The 25,692-nt window shown below is 53.6% G+C and overlaps 1 protein-coding gene across 4 annotated transcripts in view; it reads left to right on the top strand.

The window, feature by feature from the left end:
* Nucleotides 1–12,051: 12,051 nt before the first annotated feature.
* The window catches only part of ADCYAP1R1 (ADCYAP receptor type I), a 45,515-nt gene continuing 31,874 nt past the window's right edge, over nt 12,052–25,692 (top strand). For all 4 annotated transcript variants that reach the window (XM_055589477.1, XM_055589476.1, XM_055589475.1 and 1 more), the window contains exons 1-2: nt 12,052–12,162; nt 13,921–14,026. In XM_055589477.1, the coding sequence (XP_055445452.1) occupies nt 12,061–12,162; nt 13,921–14,026 (208 nt within the window). In that variant the 5' untranslated portion in view covers nt 12,052–12,060. The remainder of the gene's footprint in view (nt 12,163–13,920; nt 14,027–25,692) is intronic.

Raw genomic sequence — 25,692 nt, 5'->3', positions numbered from 1 at the left:
AAGGACGTGGGAGGGAGAAGACTGATGGTTTCTCGCTCTGGGTATTTCGGGAGGGTTAAAAGGAGGGAGGTGAGCCCCGGGACTGAGTCCCGGAAGCCGGGCGACAGAGGGGGATTGTCGCCTCCGCATCCTCGCCCCCGGGTCTCCACGCCAAAGCTCCTGCTCTGGTCTACGGCGGGCGGGGTCCGGCTCCCCTAACCCCTCCCCCGGGCGCCCATTGGCCTGCACCCCACCCCCCAGCCTGCGAAGCACTGGGGGAGGCGGTGGTCGGTCGCCTCCCTCCTGCCCCCGGCCTGGCTTCGCGGTGGAGGCGGCGCCTCTCCGGCAAGGCAGACCAGGCTGGGCGGACGCGCGGCGCGGGGCGGGCTAGGGCAGGCCAGGGGCCTCGCGCTCGGGCCCCGGGCGGCGACTGACAGCGGCGGCGGCGGCGGCAGCGGCTCCAGGCGAGCGTGGTCCCCGCGTGCGCACAAGCTCACGCCGCCGCGCAGGGACCCACGGACACCGGCGCCCGGCGGACACACAGACGCGGAGATCGGGCTCTACGCGCGCTACTCAGCGCACGAGCTCCCCATCCCTGGGCGGAGCGGGGCGCGGACTCGCCGCTGCGCGCCCTCCCCGCGGAGTCTGCCCCGGGCAGACCCGCAGCCCGCGGCCCCGCCGCGAGGCCCCTGGGTGAGCAGGTAAGCGCCGCCCCGCCGCCCTTGCCCCTCTGCGCCTCATCCGCCCTCCCCCGACTCCAGAACCTTCGCCCCTCCGGGGCTACGGGACCCCCTCCTCCAGCTCAGCTGTCTCCGCCAGCCGCGTCCTTCACCGACGGAGAGCGGGCCAGGGCCAGAGCGGGGCCAACCTCCAAAACCGAAATGAAGCCCTCTCCCGCCGCTGCTTCCTTCCTGCGCGACACTCTGCCACCCTCCATCCCGAACCCCCCCCACCCCCCCGCCCCGGCCTCCACCCAGTATCTGGGATCGCGCCCCGGAGATACCGATCCCTGCAGCCCGCAGCGGGTGGGATGGGCTAGCTCCCGGGCGCCCCTCCTCGTGCCAGAGGGAGGACCGGGGCAGGAAGGCACTGCGACCGGAGGGACCCAGAGGGACCTGTCTACCTACTCCTGAAGCAGACGGCTACGCGGATCCGATCGGGAAGGCAACGCTGGAGGGTTCCCTGGGGGCTGGGTACCGCAGTCTTCATGGGGTTTTTGAGGGGTGGGCTCGGGACATGCTGTGTAGAGGGTGAAGTACTACAGCGTATATAACGTTCCGGAGTAGTGACACCTTCGCAATGGTTCAAAAGAGCGTTGTCTCTGGGTTTCCCGCGGTGCAGAGGCAGGGGTCGGGATGCCTGGGTTTCTGCGGTTCCACGGAGGAAACGGCCCACCGGGGCCTGTGGGAGAAACGTGTCGGTCTCCCCTGGCTGAAGTGGGCCCGCCTGAGATGAGACCCCTGCCCGCTTCCTTAAAGGCACAGGCTCCCGCCGCAGCTGTGGGAGGCAGGGGCTGGCAACCTGGGCAGGCAGGACCTTTGCAGGTTTGCAGGAGGGGGTTCGGGGGCCGGAAGCGGGGGTGGTGGGTTAGAAGCGGCCAGAGTGCCACTGGATGGAGCCAGACACTCAGGAGGGAGCCCAGCCACAAACTGATTGTATTTCATGTGGAGCTGGGAGTGGAAGCTCACCCCTGGAAGGTGCTGAGACCCTCTTTGAAAGCTGCTGGGGGAGGGAGGGTGGACCTCTGCCAATTCTCCAGAGGATTTCTATGCTTTTAGTACGGGTGCATCAGTCTCCTTTATCTCGTCTAGCACCCTCCTCCCGACTACCAAAAGAAAAGATGGCATTTGGCTTTTCCAGTGAGCAGCCCTGCGTGGGGTGGGGGGCAGCTGGGAAGTGAGAGGGGGCTACACAGTCAGAGGGGGGCAGCTTTCCCTGGAGAGAGATAGAAAAGCATTCTGAAGGTCAAGCTAGAGGTTTCTGAGTGGCTGTGGGCCTCTGGAGGGGTTAAAAAACTGTATGAGCCTTGGAGGGGTTGGGGGGAGTGGGGAGGAGCAGCACTCAGATTATCTCAGAAGGCCAGTCTGAGTTGGTGTTGGGTGCAGGTGGGGTTGGCAGAATCCCTAGTCCCTACCCAGGTGAATCTGGGGCTCCTGCTCCCTTCTGACCTTGGGGAGGACAAGCAGAGGTGCCAGTCTGGACACCAGTCAAAATTTGAGTTTATAAATTAGAAATAGAACACACCGGAGCAGGCCCTGGCCAGATCTTCCAAACAGTTCATCAACAAGTGTGTGTGGGGTGGCCAGGGAGCTGAACCGGTGCCTTCCTGCCCTTGCCCTGGGTCATTCGTCCGTGATTCTGTGCCTGGAACGGGATGTATGACTCTGTTTGCCCCTGTTTGCAATGAGAGGGAATGTCTATAGGGAGATTCCTGAAGGACTTTTGCCTATGTTCTGGGAACTAATCAGGCTGAAAGATCCATTAAGTCTTGTTTTATGTCAGGTTCGGGTGGGCAGGGAGTTGATTGGAGAAACACTGGAATCCACCCTTTTTATGCGGCTACCCCTCTCTGCCATGCCCCTACTTTGGGAAACTCCCTCGATTCCTGTTGAATAATCCAAATAAAACAAAATGGGGGTATACAGGTCAACATAGACACCTAGAAGGCTAGGGAAGACAAGACTTAAGGCTGCAAAGTGGCGTTCTTCCTGGGGATGTGGCCTCAGGTTATGTGTCCCAGGTATCCGGTCTCACGGATTTCCCTGACCAGGGCTGGCACAAAGTGGAGGACACCTTGTGCTATCTTCTGGAGGGCAGAACCAAGGAGTGCCAAGCACAGAGCACAAGCTCAGCTCGGTGCCAGAGAGGCCTCGCTTCCCCAGGAGCCACCCCAGCGTGGAGCTGACACTTGTGGGTGACAGGGGGTTTCCTGTCTGGGGAGGTACGTGAGCAGAGATCCCATGCCCCAGACAGGTAGGCCTAGAGCCCCTGGAAGCCTCGATTACCCCTGAATGGAGGAATCTATGAGTCTGGGGTCTGAATGGGCTGGGACTAGTGGTCTGGCTGCCTGGCAACATGCAGTCTGGAAACTCATCAGCTGCAGCATGCTTGCACTGAGCCCTGGATGCCGTCAGAGGCACATGGTGACAGCCACCCCCACAGTGACACATAGAGAGGGAGTGACACACCGCTGGGGTGGCATCAAGACTTCCTGTGGCACCTGCCAGAAAGCCAGGGCAAACATACAGCAGCAGAGAGCAACATACGCAGGGGCGTGGGGACACACACATGGACATGGAGACACACCCTTTCACACAAATCTGGACACGCCTGGGGACTGAGGTGTCTGCTCCACGAAGACCACAAAGTCTGCCTTAATGAGTGTCCATGTGCACGGCGTTGACACTGAATGGAGAAAGTGTGTGTGTGTTGCGTGAGGCTGGAACGAGGGTTGGCAGGCTTTTTCTGCAAAGGGCCAGATAGTAAATTATTTTAGGCTTTTGCTGGCTGTGCACTCCGTTGCAACTGCTTCATTCTGCTGTCATAACGTAAAAGCAGCCATAGATGCTACTTATGCAAATGAGCGGAGCTGTGTTCTGATGAGCTTTATTTATGGCCACAAATTTGATTTTCACACAGTTTTCCTGTGTCATGAAATATGAGCCTTTTGATTTTTTTCCTGACCATTTGAAAATGTAAAAACCATTTTTGGCTCCCTGACTGTATAAAAATAGGTGACAGGCTGGATCCAATCTGCTAGAAGGGTTTGTGATCTCCTGGGCTATAGGTTAGCAAAGAGAAATGGTTTAAGAGGTGGAAGAAGGGAGGAGCTTTAGTCCTGGGAGCCCACATTGCTCCAGGGGGGCTCTGATGCCTGTCTTCACCCTGCCTGCAGCTCAGGATACCCGTCTATTTAATGCCAGACCTCAGGATCCTATCCTAGACAAGCTTCTGCTGGGTTCATGTTATACATCTCCCATGCTAAGGACACCTGGAGACGGTGTTCATGCCTGAAAATGAAAGGATATCATGTCACTGGACTCACCAAACAGGTCCTGAGCCCCTCTCCCATTCACCCTGTTGGCCAAGGACATGCCCACCTCCACCAGGAGGAAAACCCGCAGGGAGACCTGGACATGCCCCTTGTTTTCGGACAAGACTTCAAACTCGCAAAGACAAGGGTGAGACCTGAAACAACCCAGGCAGGGGTGAGGGCTTTCCTCATCTAGGTCTGGTGGTTGTCAGGGGAGGGTGAGGCCAGTGGAGGTAGGTGCAGCCAGGCTGGGCTTCCTGGAAGTGGTGATAGGAGGTTGTATTGGCCTTGTGGAATACCTGCACTCTCTCATCCCAGGTCCATGCATTGCCTTAGCGGTCACCTTTCTCCCATGACAAATGGGCACCACAGAGGGGTGGCTGGGGAATAAAACATAGAGTCCCTTTGTGGATACCCCTGAATGTTCCAGCTTCTGATTTAAGGCTGTATGGTGGACCTGGTTCTGCTCAGTTTCTCCTATCCCTCCTGTCCCCTTCTGACATTTCTTTCCTGCCGTTTCCCCAGAGGAGAGGCCTGGGAGATCTTTTCCCACTTTCTCAAGTCTCTGGATTCTGTCCTCCACTTCCCATTCCAGCTGCCCTTCCCTGCCCAGACCCCCATCTCCTCTACCTGGATCCCAGGTTTTCTGCTTGTGTTTTCTCCTTCCACTCAGCTCACCGGCCTTCTGAGAAATATTCCCTAAATGAGAAGCCTAGCACTTCAGTCCCCTGCCTGAAACTCTTCAGTGCCCCAGCCCTCTTTCCTGTAACTAGGCTGCTGCATCCCTGGCATCCAAGACTGGCACCAGCCTTCCACCATCTCACAACCCCCCACCTTGCTGGGTCCCTCAACACTCTTCAGTTACCTTTCTAAGCTCATCACCAGGCACTCCTCGAGTTTTAGCGTCCCCACCGAGTGCCCTACTTGTTCCAGGTGCCGGTCAGAGCTGGCCATCCCTTCTAGGGGTCAGCATCCCCTCCAGAGGGACGGTTGGTTAGCAAGAGGGTCAGTGCAGATGGCCACACTCTCCATCCCACCAGCCCGAGCCTCAGGCCCGGCCTGGGAGGGGCACAGTCACCCATCTACAAACCAGTGCCTGCTTCCTGTTTCCCCTCCCCCACTATGCCCTCTCCTCCCACCCCTGCCTCCCACTGCCTTCCATCACCTCCCGCCCCTCCTCGTGCTCTCCCCTTTCTTTTATCTTCTCTTTCCTGATTTCCATTCTTCTCCCTTCTTCCTCTTCCAGGCCCTTGGGGGGGCTGTCCCTAACAGAGGATTCCTAGGACCCTTCAGGGATAGGAGATGCGCCTGGACTAGCTAGTATGGAAGGGTTTGGCAGCGTGACCTTGGGAAAGACTCTGGGTCACTTTGGGCCTCAAACTCTCACCTATGAAATGAGACATTATTAACAATGGGCGGTCTTCCCTGGTGGCTCAGATGGTAAAGAATCCGCCTGCAATGCAGGAAACCCAGGTTCAATCCCTGAGTTGGGAAGATCCCTTGGAGAAGAAGAGAGAAGTCGCTAAGTCGTGTCTGACTCTTTGCGACCCCATGGACTGTAGCCCACCAGGCTCCTCTGTCCTTGGGATTTTCCAGGCATGAATACTGGAGTGGGTTGCCATTTCCTTCTCCAGGGGATCTTTCCGACCCAAGGATCGAACCCGGGTCTCCCACATTGTAGGCAGACGCTTCAGGCATTCTCTTCTACCCTGGAGAAGGGAATGGCAACCCACTCCAGTATTCTTGCCTAGTGAATCCCATGGACAGAAGAGCCTGGCAGGCTACAGTCCATGGGGTTGCAAAGAGTTGGATATGACTGAGTGACGAACACACACACACACACACACACACACACACACACGCACACACATGCCACCAGTGCCCGTGTGTGCCCAGCCTTTCCTGAGCCCGGGTTCCCTATGTGTAAGAATAGGGAGACCCTTTCAGGGACATAACTTCTGTCTCCTGCTGTGCATAGGCCTCCGGGAACCAGACTTTGAAAGGGGAACATTTGAACATCAAAGAAGAACATTCGCATTAATGATTAATCTGTCCATTGCCAGAACTCCCCTCACTGCAGCATTGGGCACTGACCTTTATCAGCTCTGACCTTATTGGTGAGAAAAGAGGTTCTTCTTTCCCAGAAACAAATTAAGTTCCCTCCATTTGAGGGGTGAGTTGGAGGGGCAGTGTTTCATCTTTCAGCCTTCCCTCTCTGGTCCCCTGTACTAGGAGGGAGAGGAGGAAGGTGGGGGGTGGGTGCTGCTCAGGTTTCATAAGTAAAAGGGGCATGTGTAGAGTAAGGGAGGTGAATGGTCCACTTTCTCTGGGTCGTCTTTGATCTGGTGTCCAGGCTTGGCACTGCTCCATGATGGGGACGGATGCTGAATGGCCGGAGATGCCAATAGCAGATGCCCCAACTCCATGAGGACAGAGGAGGGACCTAGGGCTATGCGGCTCCACGGAGAAGAAGAGTGAGATGCTGCCCTCCTCCAGTGGGCACTCCCAGGAGACAGAGGAACCTGTGCTACTCAGGGCTGGCCTGGAAGGATGTGGTGGAAAGACATCAAAGCTTCCCCTGGGGGCCCTAGAGAGGGCTGAGCTCCCAAGCCCAGGAACTGGACTGTCTCAGCAGGGAGGGCTACAGAGAGGGTCCTGCAGGGTGTGGGGCAGCGTGGGAGATGCTGCAGGGTCTCCAGGTCCCCTCCCAGTCCATGCAGAGCCCAGTGAGTCACCGCCGGCTCCGGTGTGCTGACTGATGATGCCGTCTTCCTGTGTGCCTGGCGCAGTGGCCCGCTGCAGGACACGGCTGCTCTTGCTGTTCCTGCTCCAGGCCAGTCACTGGGCTTGTAGGTCCTGAGGAGGGCAGGCCCTCCCAAGTCTGGAGAGGGGAGCTGACTCCCCTGTAGTCTGCATATTTGTCACACATCCATTCCTGCCAGGCAAGGCTCTGGGACTCTCTTTTGGGTGACCTTGGGAAGTGTCTCCCCCACTCTGGACTCAGTTTCCCCACAGGAAGCTCAGTACCATGGGGAGGTGGCCTTCAAAGTCCATTTCAGGCCTGAAATGCTATGTCTGTCATGAACTCTTCCATGTAGGGAGCTTCAGACATAGAAATGTGGGTAGAGGGGTAGCAGACGGCCTCACTAGTCCCAGGGGATGTGAGAGGGATTGCTATTAGGATACCAATGGATTCTGAGCTGGTCTTCCTTTTAGCAATAACAGAGTGGTGGAAGCATAGGGATGGAGTACACAAGCTTTGAAGCCAGGCTCTTTCGGTTCACTCCCCAGCTCTACCACATGCTTGCTGTGCGACCTTGGGGAAGTTGCCTACCCTCTCTGTGCCTCAGTCTCCTCAGCTGTAGAGTGAGGATAATGCTAGTAATGATGGCATAGGTTTGGGGCAGGTGAAATGAGATAATGTATATTTATTGTTTGGAAGAGTGCCTGGCACGTACTGACTGTTTAATAAATGTTAGCCATTAGTGAATAAAAGTGCAGCAGACCTGATGTTCCCATTTGGAATGTGACAGAGGGCTTCCCTGGTGGCTCAGATGCTAAAGAATCTGTCTGCAGTGCAAGAGACCCAGGTTCAATCCCTGGGTCAGGAAGATCCCCTGGAGAAGGCAATGGCAACCCACTCTAGTATTCTTGCCTGGAGGAGTCCATGGACAGAGGAGCCTGGTGGGTTACAGTCCATGGGGTCACAAAGAGTCAGACATGACTGAGGGACTAACACTTATGGGTAGAGATGACAGTAAGATGATTAAAAAAAAAAAAGCCTGAACACAAGGTGGTAAGATAATAATAGTTAGCATATGGCTAGTCTTTATTGGGAGCCAGGATGTACTCTACTGTCTATGGCTTATTGTTGTTTGGTTTGGTTTGTATTGTTTTTTAAAATTGTTTGTTTGTTTGTATTGTTTGTTGTTTGTATTGTTGTATGCTTTATTAATCGCTAAGTCGTGTTCAACTCTTTCGGGACCCCAAGGACTATAGCCCACCAGACTTCTCTGTCCATGGAATTTCCCAGGCAAGAATACTGGAGTGGGTTGCTGTTTCCTTCTCCAGGGCATCTTCCCGACCCAGAGATTGAACGCGGGTCCCCCGTGCAGGTGGATTCTTTTTCACTGAGCCACCAGGGAAGCCCTGCCTATAGTTAACTTACATGAATTGGTTGATGCCTCTTAGTAACATCTATGAAGTAGGTATTATTATTCTCATTTCACATATAATTGAATCAAGGCACAGAAAAGTTAAGTGGCTTGCCTGAGGTCTTTAGGCTTAAAACTCTAGCAAAATGGTTCTCAAGTCCACCATACTAAATGCCAGTATATAGTTTAATTGCCTTCAGATCAGTCGCAAAAGCTGTTTTATCTCAGCAGAGCCTGGACCCAAGAGACAGAGCCTGGGAATATTGGTGAGCTGGTCATCCTGAGCCACATGTGTGGTTGGGCTGAAAGAGCCCAGCATCCATCCTGAGGGAGGGGAGAGTCCAACCCCAGGCTGCAGTGGCCAGGCTTGACCGTGGCCCTTATGGGGTCATTGACAGCCTGGGGGAGTCCAGAAAAGGGAGGCAGCCTTGACAGGAAGCAGGGGACAGGGCTGGCAGTGGCAGACCCAGGGGTTACATTTGGAAGGGCTTTCCTGGGACAGAGGACCCCCCCCGCCCCGACGATGTGGTCCAGATGTATATGAGGTTTGGGGCAGCTTGCAGCCTCAGACTGTAAGCTCTAAGGGTTGTACAGTGGTCTTCGGGTGGGGGTCCAGGAAAAGAGGTGGGCCTGGGATTACATCCTGAGACGAGGTTCCCAGCTGAGGTTGGGGAGGGGGATGATCAAGGCCTGGGAGCCCGCAAATTCCCTCTCTCCATGCCTTGATGAGTGATGTCTGTGTCCTGTTGGACAGAGGGTAGACTGTAGTTGGGGAAGGTAAACTAGAGAGAGCAAAAGTGGGAATCAGGAACCCGGCTCTAGTTCCAGAGGAGGCCCTGTATTGAGAGTATCCCCTCTACCATGTGGCACAGGGTGGGGGTGGGGTGGGGGCTTACACTGCTGTCTTGGTTCTTATCATTGTCGGAGCAGCCTGGTGACAAAGCAGAGAGCTGGGGGATGGTTAGGCAGTTAGGCTGGGGCCTCTGCTCCAGCTTGTTTTTAATCCACTGCAGGGATAAGCATCCTGCAAGTCAGGGCATCGTGTGTGTGTGTGTGTGTATGGATGTGTTTGTCTATGTGTCTGTGTGTGCATGCTCATATGCTCATATGTGTGTGTACCTACAGTCCCATCTGAATCCAGATAAATCTGCTGCCTCTAAATATCTGAATGCTTTTGCAGAATGAGTGCGTGTATGGTTACATGCGTTAATAATCCGATAAATGTACCTGAAGATGTAAATCTCTGTGTGATGCATCTGCACATACCTTTGTTCTGTGCTCTGTGAGGGTACCTTGGCATTTATGTGAACATGTGTGGAGTTGTCTGTTGATCCCCCAAGGAGTTTCCACCTTCATTATTCCACACTTGGGTGTTTGTATACAGCCTTCAGGTGGGTGCCCTGGGGGTCAAGTCTCTCTCTGTGGAATTGATGTGTCGTCATGCTCTTCTCTGTAGACCTGTTTCTGTGTGTGTGTGTGTGTGTGTGTGTGTGAGAGAGAGAGAGAGAGAGAGAAAGAGAGCACCAGTCCTCAAAAACAAACTCCTTCTGCTTGCCTGCTGCCACCCACTTGCCCCCTAGAACAACTGCAACGGGGCCAGCCACTTGCTCTTCCAGGCTAATGCTCTTGGTTCTGTTAAGTTAAGGTTAAAGTAAAGGCTTAAAGCAAAGGCTTTATAATCCTGTCTCTACATGAGAATCTCCTGTAGAATTTAAACAACACTGGTACCTGGGCCCAGCCTGAGGGATTCTGACTCAGTTGGGCGGGGGTATTTTTAAATGCTCCTCAGCAATTCTGCTGGACAACCCAAGTTGAGGACTGCCAGGGTGGTTGACAGAGGTATGGGGGGCACCAGCCTTGTCCTGGGTGGAAGCTTCTCTGACCCCAGGCCCCATCAGCCTTTGCTCCTCATTGTAGCACATGAGGGAGAATTAGCCCAGATATCGGAGGCTTCCTGCCTTAGGAGCTTTTCTGAGCCCTTAGTCTCCAGCATCTGCTGAGGCACTGTGGGCCCAGCATTCCTCTCTTCCAGCCAGATGTGTAGGGAGCTCCAGTTCTCTGAAGACAGGGCCTTGGCCTCCGAGGGTTAGTGGAGATGACGGATTCCCCTGGGGACCACCAGTGCCAAGTTGTACCAGAGGCAGCCTGTGGCCCCAGGTGTTTGGAAGGTTCTGGGAGGGGATACAGAGGCTGAAGCCTGTGCCTGGGATGCCCAGGGGTACTGGGGCCAGTGTTCCCCCAGCCTGCCCAGTCTTTCTTGACCTGCAGGGGAGAGACTGGGCCAGCATCCCTAAGGCACCCCTGGCCTTCTCAGAGCATGTCTTGGGGATACCCAGGCTCTCCTCAGTATTTCCAAGTGATCCCCAAAAGGCAGAACAGCAGGTAGGTAGAGAAGGTCCCCCTTTCCTTGAACCTTCCTAAAATGGGTTTTCTTTCTTCTCTTTGGGTGCTTATTTGTCACCAGATTGAGCTTGAAGAGGTGAGGAGAGGAGAGAGGCATGAGGAGGCAGAAATTCTGGGGGCACAGAGGGCCCTGGAGTGATGGCAGTTCTGCCCATTGATGGGGGTGTGCAAGGACTCATGGTTGGGATACAGCCCCTTGGGTTTCCCCATGGATGCAACCCCGGCACCTATGGGTTAGTGGTGGCCCTGATATGGGCCTAGTCAATATTTTTAGTAATAATTTAATAGTAATGATAACTTTTAATTACTGTTTAGTACTTCATTGTATGGCTATGCAGGGGTCTATTAACAGTGCCTGTCTGATGGATGGTTGGCTACCCCATTTTTTTTTTTTGCTGTTGATGCTATTTTAAATGATGCTGCAGTGAACATTCTTGCATATGCTTCTTTCTGTACAAGTGCAGATATCTCCCTAGGATAGATACCCAGATGCCAAATTGCTGGCATGTGAGGCATATCAATTACTGATTGATTTTAGAAGCAGACTAAACTCTTCCTCTGGGCAGGTGCTGGAGCTCCCTCAACCTCCTCACTCGACTCCCTTTGCCCTGTCTGGTCCCTGGGAGCTCTGAGGGGGAGATCCTCGAGGTCTGAGCACATCCTCCGTAGCATCACGTTTTGTCTGTTGCATTGGTGATGGTTTTATCCTGGAGGCCGAGTGGGCTGAGGCAGGGTGAAAGGATGCTATGTTTATTGGGGACCAGGCTCGGCTGCTGGAACAAAGCGGCCCTGTATGAGCTAGTGAGTTGGAGAGAAAGCAGCTCCTTGTCATGTAGTGGCCGGCAACTAGGTGGTCCTTCAGGCTGGCAGGGAGGCTCAGCGCCCTGGGGCCCACTCTGTCATCCTGGCTGCCCCTGGCGAGTTGTTCCCCATCCCTCAGGTGTTATCCTGACTGCTCCATCCAGACTGGGTCTGGGGAGGGGAAAGAGCAGCAGGGGCAAGCACGTGCTGCCTTAGGGATAGGTGGTATTGGGGTGGCACGTGTCATGTCACCCACATTCCATAGGTAGGAAATTCATCACATGCCTGCACCCGAGAGCAGGAGGGACCTGGAAATGTCCTCTCCGGGTGGGCATGTATGTGCCAGCTAAAACTTTGCCACTGTGGAGGAAGATCCAGGGACACAGTCATCTGCTGCAGAGGAGAAAGCCATCCAGACCATTCTCATAGTCCGATGGGCACCCGGGCCAGCGGGTTCCCTGCTGTGGCCTCAGCGCCTGGTACTGAGCAGGTGCTTGGCAGATGCTTGTGTGTTAGAAGAATAAAGAACCGCACATACAAAGGCATGGATGGGGGTGCCCTTGGAGGCTTTGCTGTGCATAGGGGAGAGGGAGTGTCCCTGCCCCTCCTGTGCCACTGAACCTGCGGGAGACATGCTTTTCCTTTCTTTCTAGCCTGTAGACACCTGGGGTTGAGCAGTGGCGGCTGTGAATGAGAGGCGGGCGGCACTGGCCTGAGCCGCCTTGCAGGCTGAGAAACGTCATGGCCAGCATCGCGCAGGCCTCCCTGGCTGCTCTCCTCCTGCTGCCTGTGGTAAGGACCCAGGACCCGAGCTGACCTCGTGCCCGCCCCTCCGCCGCCCCCGCCATGACCAGCCAGAGCCCCAGCCTCACTCGAGCTCCCACACCAGATAACCTGTGTCTTTTGTGTGGTCTCAGCCAAGCTCAATTCACATGGCTGGTATCTCTGCCTGTACCCCCACTGGACCATCCCGCACCATTGTGTGCATTGAAAAGGGTGCTTCTTCCTGAAGATCTTGTACCGGTTTGACAAGAAATTGTTACATAATTTACAAATTGATTATGATAGTAATATATGTGGGCTTCCCTGGTGACTCAGACGGTAAAGAATCTGCCTGCAATGCAGAAGACCCAGGTTCAGGAAGATTCTCTGGAGAAGAGAATGGCTACCCACTCCAATATTCTTGCCTGGAGAATTCCATGGACAGAGAAGCCTAGCAGGCTAATAGTCCATGGGGTCACAAAGAGTCGGACATGACTGAGTGACTAACACATACACATATGTGGCAGCCTTTAGAGTTGTGCAGTATACAACCTGCTCAGCTGTATTCAGGGGCCCTCATTAGGGCTGCCTAAGGCAATTTTGATCCTGGTTCCCAGCCTGGTAATCTCTGGCAGGCTAGAGCTCAGAAGCCTCCCCTTGACCAAGAGGGATAGGGTGGGGGGCTCCAAGGCATTGCCCCCCTGCTCCTCTATCTGGGAATTCTGACCGGCATAGATGCAGCTCTCTTCAGAGCCCTGGATGCCAGTCCTGCCTCTGGCTTGCCTTACTGTGTGACTACAGACATGCTCAGCTCTTTCCCTACACAGCTGTGAACAGTCAGCGCTAGACTGGATCCCTGAACCCTGCTCTTGGCAGCCTGTGATGCCTGGCACCTGCCTCCACACTTACCAACATCCCCTCGTGAAACCATCCCTGCCCTGGAGTTTTAAGCAGAAGTGACAGCATAAGTATGCAGCTGTCATGACAGCATTCATGGGCTTTGAAGTTATTTGATCCTACACTTAAATCTAGTATCTGCCACTAACCAGCAGGCGGTGTGACCTTGAGCAGGAGTTGTTTTTAACTTCTTTGAGCCTCAGTTTTCCTCTTTTGTAAAATGGGGCAGGAGTAAATGAGCATGGTTAGTAAGCTCCATGCGGTGCTATCACTGTCCTTCGTCTGCAGCTCCTGGGCCCCCAGAGGAGAGAAAGGATGAACTCTCTCAATCAACTCTCTCCTCTCTCTCACCTGCTGCTTGCTCCCCTAAAATGCAGTCATAGCCTCTGGGTCTCTGAAGCTGGACTGCATGAATTTGAATTCTGGCTGTTCAGTCTACTAAGCTGTGTGACTCTGAGCAAGTTTCTTAACATCTCTGTGCTTAGGTCTCACATCTGTTGAATGGGAAATGGTAAAAATAGTGCCTAGTTTGTAGTACTCTTGGTATATATGTATGCATGGATAGGACAGAGTAATGCATGCACTTTAGTATGGTGCTATCTATGTATTTGCTAATGTTATGATAAAACGTGGAAACTGAGAGCCAGGGAGCGAGGTGGGATCTGCCATATTGAGTCCCACATTGGGTCCCACATTGAGCTGGTAAAGTGGAAGAGTCCTCATGGCATTTGTGACAAAGCAGAGGCACTGCTGCTTCTGAAATCTCTCGGTCACTGTCCTCTTCCTGCTTCTTTTGCTCCCCACCCCCACTGCCCCTGAGGCTTAAGTAGCTGGGCTTGGCAGTGAACCTCCCTGCTCCTCCTCCCCATTTATCCCCTGTGTCCCCTGCAGGCCACCGCCATGCATTCTGACTGCATCTTCAAGAAGGAGCAAGCCATGTGCCTGGAGAAGATCCAGAGGGTGAATGACCTGATGGGCTTGAATGACTCCTCCCCAGGTGAGGATGGTGGGGGGGGGCACCACCTCCGGAACATCTAAGGTCAGCCTTAGAACTGATGTCGCCACCTCTGGCCACCTACAGAAAGTGGTGGAAGGTACAGGTCCTTGGGTCCTGCAGAAAGCCCTTTGGGACGATGGAGCCCTGGATCTGCTCTGGGCAGTGATGCTGGGGTTGCCCTCCTTGGGGATAGCCTGCCTAGATGCCTCCCTCTGAAAGGGGCTATTCCAGGTGACTGCACGTGGCCACCTTCACTCCCATGGGGGCCGAGAATGAGCTGGTATCTGGGTTGGGCAGCCAGCGGCTGTCAGAGAGCTCATTAGCAGGCAGCCTGGGTCTTGTGGCAGAAGGGACACAGCTGTTGCTGGTGGCCAAGTTAGAGAGCACCTGGTCAGCTCAGAGCATGAGGTATGGGATCATGCCCGTCTCCTCTGCTCACCCCATCAGAGGGTTGAGAACAGGTTGCAGCAGGAAACCCAGCCCTGTGTGTCTGTGCTGCTGTTCTCCTGGGCTGCTATGAGCGTGGGGGGCAGGAGGCTGCTCCCTTAGGCTGGATGCTGCCACACATGGCAGGACATTTAGTGGCCCTCGCTCTCCCGCTAGATGCCTGTGCCACCCCTAATCTCAGTGACAGCCCCCAAACCTCACATTACCAGATGTCCCAAGGGAGGGGCCTGGCCCCTGGCTGCCAACCAGTGGTCCTGTGTACCCTTTCCTCCTATGGGACACCGAGGCCCATAGAACAAGGGCACCCTGACCCCGGCAGAGCCAGGAGGAGGGTCTGCATGGGAAGCTGGGGACTTGAGGGTAGGGGGCATCTCTGGAGAACTCCTTAGACTTTCCCATGCCTCAGTCGCTGGAAGGTGGGACTCTCTGCCCCCTCTAGAGGGATCTACCTTTCTCTTTGGTCCTCTCCATTCTCAGGGAGCTCTTCTGAGAACCATTTATTTAAATACTTGGTTAGCCTGCAGATCAGTTAATTGTAATGGTCCCTCTGGGCTGAACTCCCTAGCCAGTCAGCTCAGCGAACATTAACTAGTAATGGAGTCCCTCCCAACCATGCTGGCCTTTCCCTCCAGCCATGTTCTTGTTCAGCCCTACCTGAGGCCAAAAGTGGATCTGAGGCCCCACCAGCCAGGGAAACCAAGGCGGGGGGCTCAGATGGGCACACAGTTGCAAGAGACTCAACGAATAGCCAATCCAGGCCTCTTGTCTAGAGGATGGGAACGTGGGACCCAGAGGGCAGTGATTCTTTGGAACCATGGGAAGAGGGAGTGTCAGACTCAGGTGGGCCTGGAACCCAAACACCCTGCCTCCCAGCACAAGGTCATTGTTCCTGAATCACAGGTCTCAGATATACTTGGGACTGAGCGGCAGGAAGCATCAGGTAGGGACAGGTAGAGATGGGAAGTGGAGTGGGGACTGGGCCCACAGGTATGCAAGTTAATCGCACCCATGGAGCCCTGGGCAGGAGGAGGACAAGAGGCCCTGCCTGCATGGGTATCCTGGCAGAAGTGTGAATGTGGGCGAGGCAGGTGTAATGATGGGTACCACCCAAGAGGGGCAGGTCAGAACCGCTGGGAGGGGCTCTCCCCTCCAGGTGCTCTCAGGAGAGGACGGATGAAAGGAATTCTCTGTGGGGAAGGATTCACGGAGAAGGTGGCATTTAAGCCAGATCCTTGGTCCTCACAGCTGGCTGCGTGTGCCTCAGACATGGCAGCTTTTAGGAAAACGTAGCCAAGACCCAATCCAAACCAATTCAACCAGAACCTCAGTCTGTCATAGTCGCCATGACTTTTAAAGGCCCCCCAGGCAATTCTGACGAGAAGCTAGGCTGAGAATCCTTGAGTTAGGCCCTGGGGAGGGGCAGCTCTTGACGGCAGGTGAGAGCTGAGGGATGGATGATTGGGGAGAATGTTCTAGGCTGAGGCAACCACAGCAGCAAGAGGCGGATGGGGAAGGGGAGTGAGTAGGTCCCTATATCTGGAACCCTGGATTGAAGTCGGTGGGGGCGAGCTAGAGGGAGGTATGGCTGAGGGCCAGGGAGCAGGTATCTGTGTGTTGTGTGTCCACTGCCCCTGGAGCTGGAGGTAGGAGGGGATGCCACTGGGGGCTTCCTCCCCCAAGCTACTATCTCTCCAGCTTTTCCCAGGATACCACCTGGACCTCTCTCGTCTAACCCTACCTCGGGGACCCTGTGAGTCAGGTTACCCTCAAACCTGAACTTGAGCAAGGGATCTCAAGCCTATGGAAGAATTCCACTGACCCACCCACTGGCTCATTCATTCACTCACTCACTCATCCCCTCGCCCTCTCACTCATTCAACTCCCATGACAAGTTGGCATCTTGGATCCTGCCTGGTGGAGTGCAGGCAAGGTCAGGGGAAGGATGGGGGCCTGCCGAGAGAGAGGTTCACACACTGATAGCCCTACCTGTAGAGTTTTCCTGGGGAGTGTACAGACATCTCTAGAGAATAGGTCAGTGAAGTTCAGACCATCTGGGAAGGCTTTCTGGAAGAGCAGAGAGGGATTAGGGACCAGATTTGGGGAAGATGGGGAAGCCAGGGAAGTTCCAGGTGGGGACTGACCCCAGTAAAAGTAGGAAGGGGGCAGTGAGTATGGTCGGAGGGAATTGTGACAGCTGGCACTCAGATACCAGGGGCCAGGTTCTAAATTATTACACATTCACAATTGCATAGCATAGCTCATTTAAACCTCACCAACCTATGAGCTGGGTAGCATTTTCCTCCCATATTCTGGATGAGGTTGTACAGACTCACAAGAGAGTAAGTAGGTCACTACCTGTTACCTAGTAAGTTACACAGCCTGGAAGGGTGGAGCCAGAACATGCCTTTGATCCTTCCAGAGTTCCTGCTCTCTGATCACTAGACTGCATTTCGGTTCAGAAAGGAGGGAAGAGACAGCCCCGCCCCCGCCCCCGGCCACCGAAGGCCTGCAATTTTCTTGGCTACTAAAGGCCAGAGGGTGTTTGTGTTTCCAAGGGCCGGGCTGGCTGGAGGCCTCATCCTCTAGTGACCTGCTTGGCTAGGTCTCCCAGGCCCCAGCTTCAGCCTTGTGGAAGGAAAGGGCAGGTAGAGGGGAGGTGTGAGTGTCCAGCTCAGCTCACTTCAGGGCTCCTTCCTGCTGGCTGAGGTTGGAGGAGCCCCACCTTGAGGGTCCTTCAGAGCAGGGAGCCTCTGGGCACTCCAGTGCAGATGTCCTGGGAGATATCTGCCATCCTGTCAGCTGTCAGGGCTTGGGCTTGACTCAAGACTCAGGCTGGGTCCTCGGGGCATCCTTGGCTTCAGGTTTAACACATTTATGAACCATGGGTAGCCATTCATCCCATCGTGCCTTGTAGAGCTTCTGGGAGCATTTAAAGATGCTGATGGTCAGGCCCTCCCCAAAGCAATGAGGGGAGCATTTGGGCACGGTGGCTTGTTGAGAGTGTGTGTTAAAAGCCTCTCAATGATTCTAGAGCGTATCCAAGTTTTAGAACCATTGTGGCTTGTTGAGAGTGTGTGTTAAAAGCCTCTCAATGATTCTAGAGTGTATCCAAGTTTTAGAACCATTGGTTTGGTCAGAGAAGACCATCCTTCAGGGTGCTCATGTCAACTCAGGCCAGAGAGCAGTGCTCAGGGTCCAGGCAAACCTGTCTGGGAGCCAAGAGTCCAGTCTGACAGTAAGCAAGAGTCAGCAGTTGTGCATTCTGGTATTGACATCTGTGCCTGGGGTGAATGGAGAGAGACCAGCTCTCCTGCTACAGCCCTTCTCTGCACTTCCCCTGCACCTTCTGTCCCAAGCACACACGCTGTGCATGAAACTTTGATCAAGGGTCAGCCAGCGTCACTGAAACACACCTGGACAAGGAAATCTGTCAAATATATATTTTTATGCTGATGGCTCAGCAGTAAAGAATCCGCCTACAATGCAGGAGATGTGGGTTCAATCCTGGATCAGAAAGATCCCCTGAAGGAGGAAATGGCAACCCACTCCAGTATTCTTGCCTGGAGAATCCCATGGACAGAGCAGCCTGGTGGGCTACAGTCCAAAGGGTCACAGAGTTGGACACGACTAAGCAACTGAGCAGGAGCATGTACTAATATTTATATATTTACTACTTGTGGGCTTCCTTGGTAGCTCAGCTGGTAAAGAATCCACCTGCAATGCAGGAGACCCTGGTTCAATTCCTGGTTCAGAAAGATCCCCTGGAGAAGGGATTGGCTACCTCTCCAGCATTCTTGGGCTTCCGTGGTGGATCAGATGGTACAGAATCTGCCTGCAATGCGGGAGACCTAGGTTCAATCCCTAGGTTGGGAAGATCCCCTGGAGGAGGGCAAGGCAACCCACTCCAGCATTCTTGCCTGGAGAATCCCCATGGACAAAGGAGCCTGGCAGGCTGCAGTCTATGGAGTCTCAAAGAGTTGGACACGACTGAGTGACTAAGCACAGCATAGCATATTACTTGTATGTCCCCATGAAGACTCTTGAGAGTCCCTTGGACTGCAAGGAGATCCAACCAGTCCATTCTGAAGGAGATCAGCCCTGGGATTTCTTTGGAAAGAATGATGCTAAAGCTGAAACTCCAGTACTTTGGCCACCTCATGTGAAGAGTTGACTCATTGGAAAAGACTCTGGTGCTGGGAGGGATTGGGGGCAGGAGGAAAAGGGGACAACAGAGGATGAGATGGCTGGATGGCATCACTGACTCGATGGACGTGAGTCTGAGTGAACTCCCGGAGTTGGTGATGGACAGGGAGGCCTGGCGTGCTGCGATTCATGGGGTCGCAAAGAGTCAGACATGACTGAGTGACTGAACTGAACTGAACTGACTGAAAGTGAGTGCACTGGAATGAGGACACTGGTCTGTTAGAGACGAGATGCGTCTGTGGCATGTTGTAGCTGTGTAGCTGTAGGTGGGGGGCTCCCAGGAGGGTACCTGAGTCTGCTTAAATCCTTACTCCTCACTGATCCTGGGATACCCACCCCCCACCCCCAAAGAGAATATGGGATGGTAACGTATATAGTGGCCTTCAGAGTGGAAGCTGAGGGACAGTGATAGGCTGGGGAGGGGCACTGGAGCTCTGCGGGGGCTTTAGCGAGTAGAAAATACAGGGAAGATCATGGAGAGTGAAAGCAAGTTTCTAACTGGCTGGTTTCATCCGCACCATCCTTGGCAGGTTTTAAGGATGTTTACTGGGACTGTTGTTGAGGTGATATATTTAGTGGTTTTGTCCCTCATTCCAAACCCCTGCATGCGAACTAGATCTTGAGACAACACCAAGTCCGGCTTCATCATGACGCACGGAGAGGCCGAGGCCAGAGGTGGCCATCACTGGCCAAGTCACACTGAGGGCTGGAGTCAGCTCTGGGACAGGCCCCAGGTCTGCTGTCCCAGCTGGGGAGCGCTAGGAAACAAGGAGACAAGAGACAAGGAGAAAGGACTCCTGTGTGTGGGAACTGGAGTTGCCTCTCTGAAGCGTCCCTAGGCCCACGCAGGGCACAGGCACCACCTGCTGGGCTGGCCGCTTTGTTCTCTCGGTTCAGCCCAGGCAGCCCTGCCAGCCCCCGTGAGTCCTGCCACCACCTCTTCTTTGTGGGGCTGCGGGCTTGCATCAGTCTGGAGGCCTTCCCTGCATTTAAGTGGGCTGGTCAGGTGTGGTCCTCCTTGGGGGTCCCCCGCCCCATACTCTGGAGGAGATGGAAGAGGGAGGCCAGCAGTGGCTTTGGCACGAGCAGGAGGAAAGCGACTTGGAGGAGACACAAGCAGCCTGCTCATTGCTATTCTGACCCAGCCGCTGAGGCCTGTCCAGGGTGCAGAGTGCAGATCCCAGCCCCCACCTCCACTCTCACCAGGCCAGAGGCCTGAAGGGGTGGGGGCGGGGAACCTCTGCAAGGCTGGGCCCAGGCTCGCCATCCTTGAAGCAAGATCAGCTTCTTGTCTGCGCCTCCCAGCAGCTCTGAGAATGAACAGATGGGGGTCTGCAGGGACCCTCCCTCTGAGGAACTCACTTCCCAGATCTGACAAAGGGTTCAGTTTCTGTCCAAACCTGTTTTCCTTTGGTCCCGTAGTTCTCAGACGTAAGCCTGCATCAGAACTTGCTGGAAGGCTTGTTAAAACCTGGATTGCTGGGCCCAGCCCCAGTTTCTGACCCAGTGGATCTGATGGGGCCGGAGTGTCCGTACCTCTGGCAATCTCCCAGTGGCACTCCTGCTTGGGGGTCTACACTTTGAGGACCACTGACTCCCACAGAGAAGGGCTGCGTCTTTAGTCCTCTCTCCACTCCCCTAGCACCGAATTCACAGCTGGTCTGCATTTTATGGATCAGCAACATTGACTGTAAAGTAAATTTCAGTATGTTGAATCATTTTTTGCCCTTAAATCGTGTGCCGAGATGAGGGACTTGTTCTAACAATACCCAGGCACCCTCGGGCAGCTTCTCAAAAGAGGGGACCGCGCTTTTGTGTGAGTCCCCCGGTCTCACGAGTGTTGAACGCTGTGTGGAACTGGGCGGAATCATCGCCATGACAACCCGAGATTAGCTCCTTATTTTGTTCCAGTCGGGGCTAAAGGCTCTTGCATTCTCTCTCCATTCAACCTGCCCAAGTGGTCTTTCCCCCTCCTGCTGTCACAAGGCACTGCGTCTCCTTGGCTGCTGTGCGTATCAGCGTCTCAGTGGGAGCAGCCCCAGGGAGTGTGCCCACCATCCCCTCCCACCCCAGCAGAAATCCCCCTGGGCCTGAATTCCTCTCACCGAGTCCCCATCGAGACTTTTAGTGGGATAGACTGAGCCAGGAAGGCGTAGGCAGGTTTCATGGAGAATTGGGAGGCTTGGGGTGTCAGAGTGGAGAGTTCCCCCAGGGAAGAGCACTGTTCTGACTTCCTCTGCATGGGGAAGAAGAGGACGGGAACGCTCTTGACCCTGAAACCACGTCTGATGCACTTTACCAGCTCCTCCTTGAAGCAGAGTTCGCTGCAGCTGCGTCATCAGTATCTTCCAGTTTTCCTTGTGTTTCTGGCCAGCCCTCCAAGCCTTCTTTGCCAACTTTTCTTCTGAGTGGTGACCTTCTTTTTTGTTGGGACCAGGCCCTAGTCTCTTCTCTTTTTTTTTTTCCTCTCGAATCTACACCCTCTCACTGGACATATTATCTGGGCCCATGGCCCTACATAACTTCCTTGTGCTGACCGCTTCTTGTTCTCTTCCTTCAGTGGCAACTTCCCTTCTGAACACTAGAATTTTATCTAACTGCCTATTTGAAATCTAGTTCTGCTTGGCTCTTTGCATCATCTCAAGCTAAACACACCCCAGATGACACTCTTGAGTTCCAGCTTGCTGATTCCCTCCACCACCTGCTTCTCATCCAGCCCTCCCCACCGTGGCTGGTGGCTTAGTCAGCTAGCCATCCAGGCACTCAAACCCAGGTGCCAACCTCGGTGCCTCTTTCCCCTTTGCTGCACAAGTCAGGGTAGCCTAGACCATGGTGTAGTAGCAAATGAACCTTAACGTCTCAGAGACTTAATACTGTAACGTTTATTGCTTGCACATCACAGGCCAGTGTGGTGGGAAGAGTGGGGAGGTGAGTTTGACTCCACTTAGTCCTTCAGAGATCCATCTTGGAACACTGCCACCCTGGATATGTGGCCTCCAGGGATGCTGCAGGGAGGGGAGAGAGAGAAAGGCTGCGGAGTCTGCAAGGGGTGTTTTTGAGACCCATTTGTCATCCCCCGCCCCACTCACCATGAGTGAGCACTCAGTCCCATGAGATGGATGAGCATGTATGGTCCCTGGCACACTCACCAGTTGTGTCCAGCCAGTCTGTCACCAAGTCCTGCCTCAAGACCCTCCTACACAGCACTCCATTCTATCTCAGCTGCCATGGCTCTTCATCAAGCCCCACCACCCTCCTCCCAACTGCTGCCACATCCTGATAGACGTGTCTTCGTGTTTGCTTTCCTGCTCTTGAAATGTATTACCTTCTCACACAGCCAAATCAGCCCACGTGCCTCCTTGTCTTAAAACCCCTCTAGGGGAGGCAGAATAATGTCCCCACCAAAGATGCCTACAGCCTCATCCCCCAAAGCCTGTGGACTGTGTTGCCTTAGAAGACAGAAGGGACTTGGCAGGTATAGTTATGTTAAGATGGGTGAGTAGCCTGGATTATTCAGTATATTCACAAGCATCCTTATAAGTGGCAGGAGGCAGCAGGAGGGTCAGAGGAGAGAGATTTGAAGATGCTATGCTACTGGCTTGGAAGATGGAGGAAGGGGCCACAGGGCAAGGGATGTGGGTGGGCGCCTGAATCTGGAAAAGATAAGAAAACAGATTCTTCACTAGAGCCTCCAGAAGAAATGCTGACACCTTGACTTTGGCCCCTTTCTGACTTCTGACCTCCAGAACCATGAGATAAGAAATCAGGTCATTGTAAGCCACTTAGTTCCCTGTGTTACAGCAGCAATGGGAAAGTAATACACCATCCAAGGTCTTCTTCAGCATTTGGCATTAAATCCAGATTTATTCCCGTGGTCACAGACTATAAGCCCTGGGCGAGCCAAGACCAGGGGTGCTCATTCATCCCACTTTTGCTTTTCAGTATCTGACTCTTAACAGACACTTAATATTTCTTGAATATGTGAGTGAAGAACAGGGAGGGAAAGAGAAAATGAGAAGGTGAAAAAAAGGCAAAAGGAGGAGAGGAAGGAGGAGAAAAGGCATCTTGAAATCTTCTAGCCCCAACAGCACTAAGCTTTGTTGGGGCTGGAGTCTGGAACAGATGGGGAGAGAGAAGCTGGACGTATTGCGTGGGTGTGGAAGGAAGATGAGTCGTCGTCCTTAGTTAAAAAAAAAAAAAAATCCAAGGTGCTCTCAGGAGCCCAGACCCAGTTCTCATCTCCCTGGAAAGTGTTCTTGGGAGCACTTGGCTCCAAGGCTCCTGAGGCCAGAGCCAACCCATCGAGAATGGGAGAGAAGACACACCCCACCTCCCTTCTCATCCGGGTCCAGCTGAGAGGTGATAACTGTAGGAAAAATGTGCACGAGGCATCCTGGGAAGCCCTGAGGAGACCTTTGACCCCAGCGATGCCAGCCAGAGGGGTGGGTGGAGGGCTGAGAGCTCCCTATGGGATCAGGGACATTGTCCCATAAAGCAAAACTGTTTATCTGATATTCACAACATTTCTGACACCAAATGTGTGCGTTTTCCATACCAAGCAATTCTCCAGTTTTCTATGGACACCCACTGGATGTCCCTACAATTTAATTCAAATCTGACCCTAACAACCTAGAGTTAGCCCAGACCCTACAGGTGAAGGGTCAGTTTCAGGAGACTGCTCCCCCATTTCAGATGCCAGTTGCACATCGTGGGTCCTCAGGTAACCCACACTTCAGTCTGACTTGGCTACCGATCAGGGATTCCCATGGCCTCCTTCTCACACTCAATAATTTGGTATAATGACTTACAGAACACATTTACCAGTTTACTAAAGGATTTTATAAATGAACAGCCAGATGAAGAGGTCCATAGGATGAGATCCAATAGAATCCCAGGTGTTGGAGCTTCTGTCTTTGTGGAATGTGCCACTCTCTGGCATGTGGATATGTTCACCAACCCAGAAACTCTCCAGATCCCATTGTTTAGGGGTTTATGGATGTTCCATTATGTAGGCACGAAAGGTTAAATCATTGGCCTTTGATGATTAACTCGATTTCCGGCCCCAAGGTGAGAGGTGGGGCTGAAAGTTCCAGTTCCTTAACCCCACAGTTGGTTGCCCTGTGGACCAGTCCCTATCCTCCAAGAGCCATGTCATGAGCATACACTCAGGTATGGCTGAAAGGGGCTTATGAATAACGAAAGCTGCTCCTCTGACCCCATCACTCAGGTTGTTCCAAGGATTTTAGGAGCTCTACGCCCTAGTGCCGGAGAATTGACGCTTTCGAACTGTGGTTCTGGAGAAGACTCTTGAGAGTCCCTTGGATGGGAAGGAGATCAAACCAGTCAATGTTAAAGGAAATCAACCCTGAATATTCATTGGAAGGACTAATGCTAAAGCTGAAACTCCAATACTTTGCCACTTGATGCAAATAACTGACTCATTGGAAAGACCCTGATGCTGGGAAAGATTAAAGGCGAAAAGAGAAAGGACCAGAAGAGGATGAGATTATTAGATGGTATCACTGACTCAATGGACATGAGTTTGAGCAAACTCCGGGAGATCGTGAAGGACAAAGGAGCCTAGTGTGCTATAGTCCGAGGCGTCGCAAAGAGTCGGACACAACTTAGTGACTGAACAGCACCGAACAGTCAGGAATCTGGGATGAAGACCAGATGTGTAATTCTTATTATATCACAATATCATAGTCTCACAATATCAGAGTCATTACGATTTATTATATCATGATATCAAATTTATTTTATCACAATATCATAGTCTCCTAAACCCAGACACTAGACTTGGGCCCTAAGGTTTGGGTTCTACTTTTAGGCTTCCTACCTGCTCTGGTGCTACAGGAATTATCCCACTAGGATCTTTAGTCTATGGAGGGGAGGCAGGCCAGGAACCAGGAGGGCTTGTAGAGTGTGGTGGGCCATGGGGCAGGTGAAGGGACCTTGGCAGATGCCCTGTTGAAGATGTCTGTCCTGGCAGTGGGGCCAGGAAAGGCAGCCCCAGCCTCCTGGCCACCCTTCCAGATCCCAGCAGGTCCTGAGTGACTGTCTTCCAGATCTGAGCTCTGATCACTCAAGGAGCTGGGAGACCACTCAGAGTCACCCCGCCCTTGATGTGCTCAATGGGAAACTGAGTCAGGCTGGAGGGTGTGGAGACTTGCCAGAATCATGCTGTGAGCCCTTGGCAAAACTCAAGCCACTGACGTCCTGCCGATGTGGAGGGGGCACCCTGTCCTTTCCCTCCCGCTGCCCTTAAATGCAAACTTCTCAAATTTTCCTCCACCACTGTAGCCCTGGGCCTGATGGGCCCTGGCACATGCTAGCTGCTCAGTTAACAGTTGTTGGGAGGATGGATCCCTCACTACCTCGGTGTCTCTGACCTTCAACCTGGGAACCCTCCCCCATTGTGCCACCTACACCTGGGCCCCTCGGCCCTTGTGACTATGTTCCCTTACTCATCTAACAAGTTCTGGGCCTCGGGAATGTCAGCTGGCAGAAGCAGCTGGCTGTGCCAGGGCCTAATGTTCTACACTAAGGAACAGCTGTTGGCCAGGGCTCCCAGGCTGTGGGCCAGACACAGCCACACTCCATGGCCTGTGGTCAACACGGGCCACGTCGGCCACAGATATACTGTTAGGTCTCTTTCAAGGACATGTTGTCATGACTAGCCATGTATAGGGGGGAGTCCTGCTGTAATGAGCAGACAAAAGTCATCTGTAACAGGCTTGGGACCCATCTCCCTTCATGTGGCCCCCAGAATCCTCATCATCTTGGTTTGTCATCCTCAGAGCTTTCTGTGATGCTTCTACATCCCAAATGCAGTCATTCTGGAAACAGGATACTATGGGTTAATGTGACTGCATGTGAATTCTAAAGTTGTTGTTGTTCAGTCTCTAAGTCGTGTCCGACTCTTTGTGACCCCGTGGACTGCAGCATGACAAGCTCCTCTGTCCTCCACTGTCTCCCGGGGTTTGCTCAGACTCATGTCCATTGAGTCAGTGATG

The sequence above is a fragment of the Bubalus kerabau genome, chromosome 8 (assembly GCF_029407905.1).
Source record: "Bubalus kerabau isolate K-KA32 ecotype Philippines breed swamp buffalo chromosome 8, PCC_UOA_SB_1v2, whole genome shotgun sequence".
Classification (NCBI taxonomy): domain Eukaryota; kingdom Metazoa; phylum Chordata; class Mammalia; order Artiodactyla; family Bovidae; genus Bubalus; species Bubalus kerabau.
Note: the sequence above shows the minus strand (reverse complement) of the source record. Positions and strands in the feature narration are given on the sequence as shown.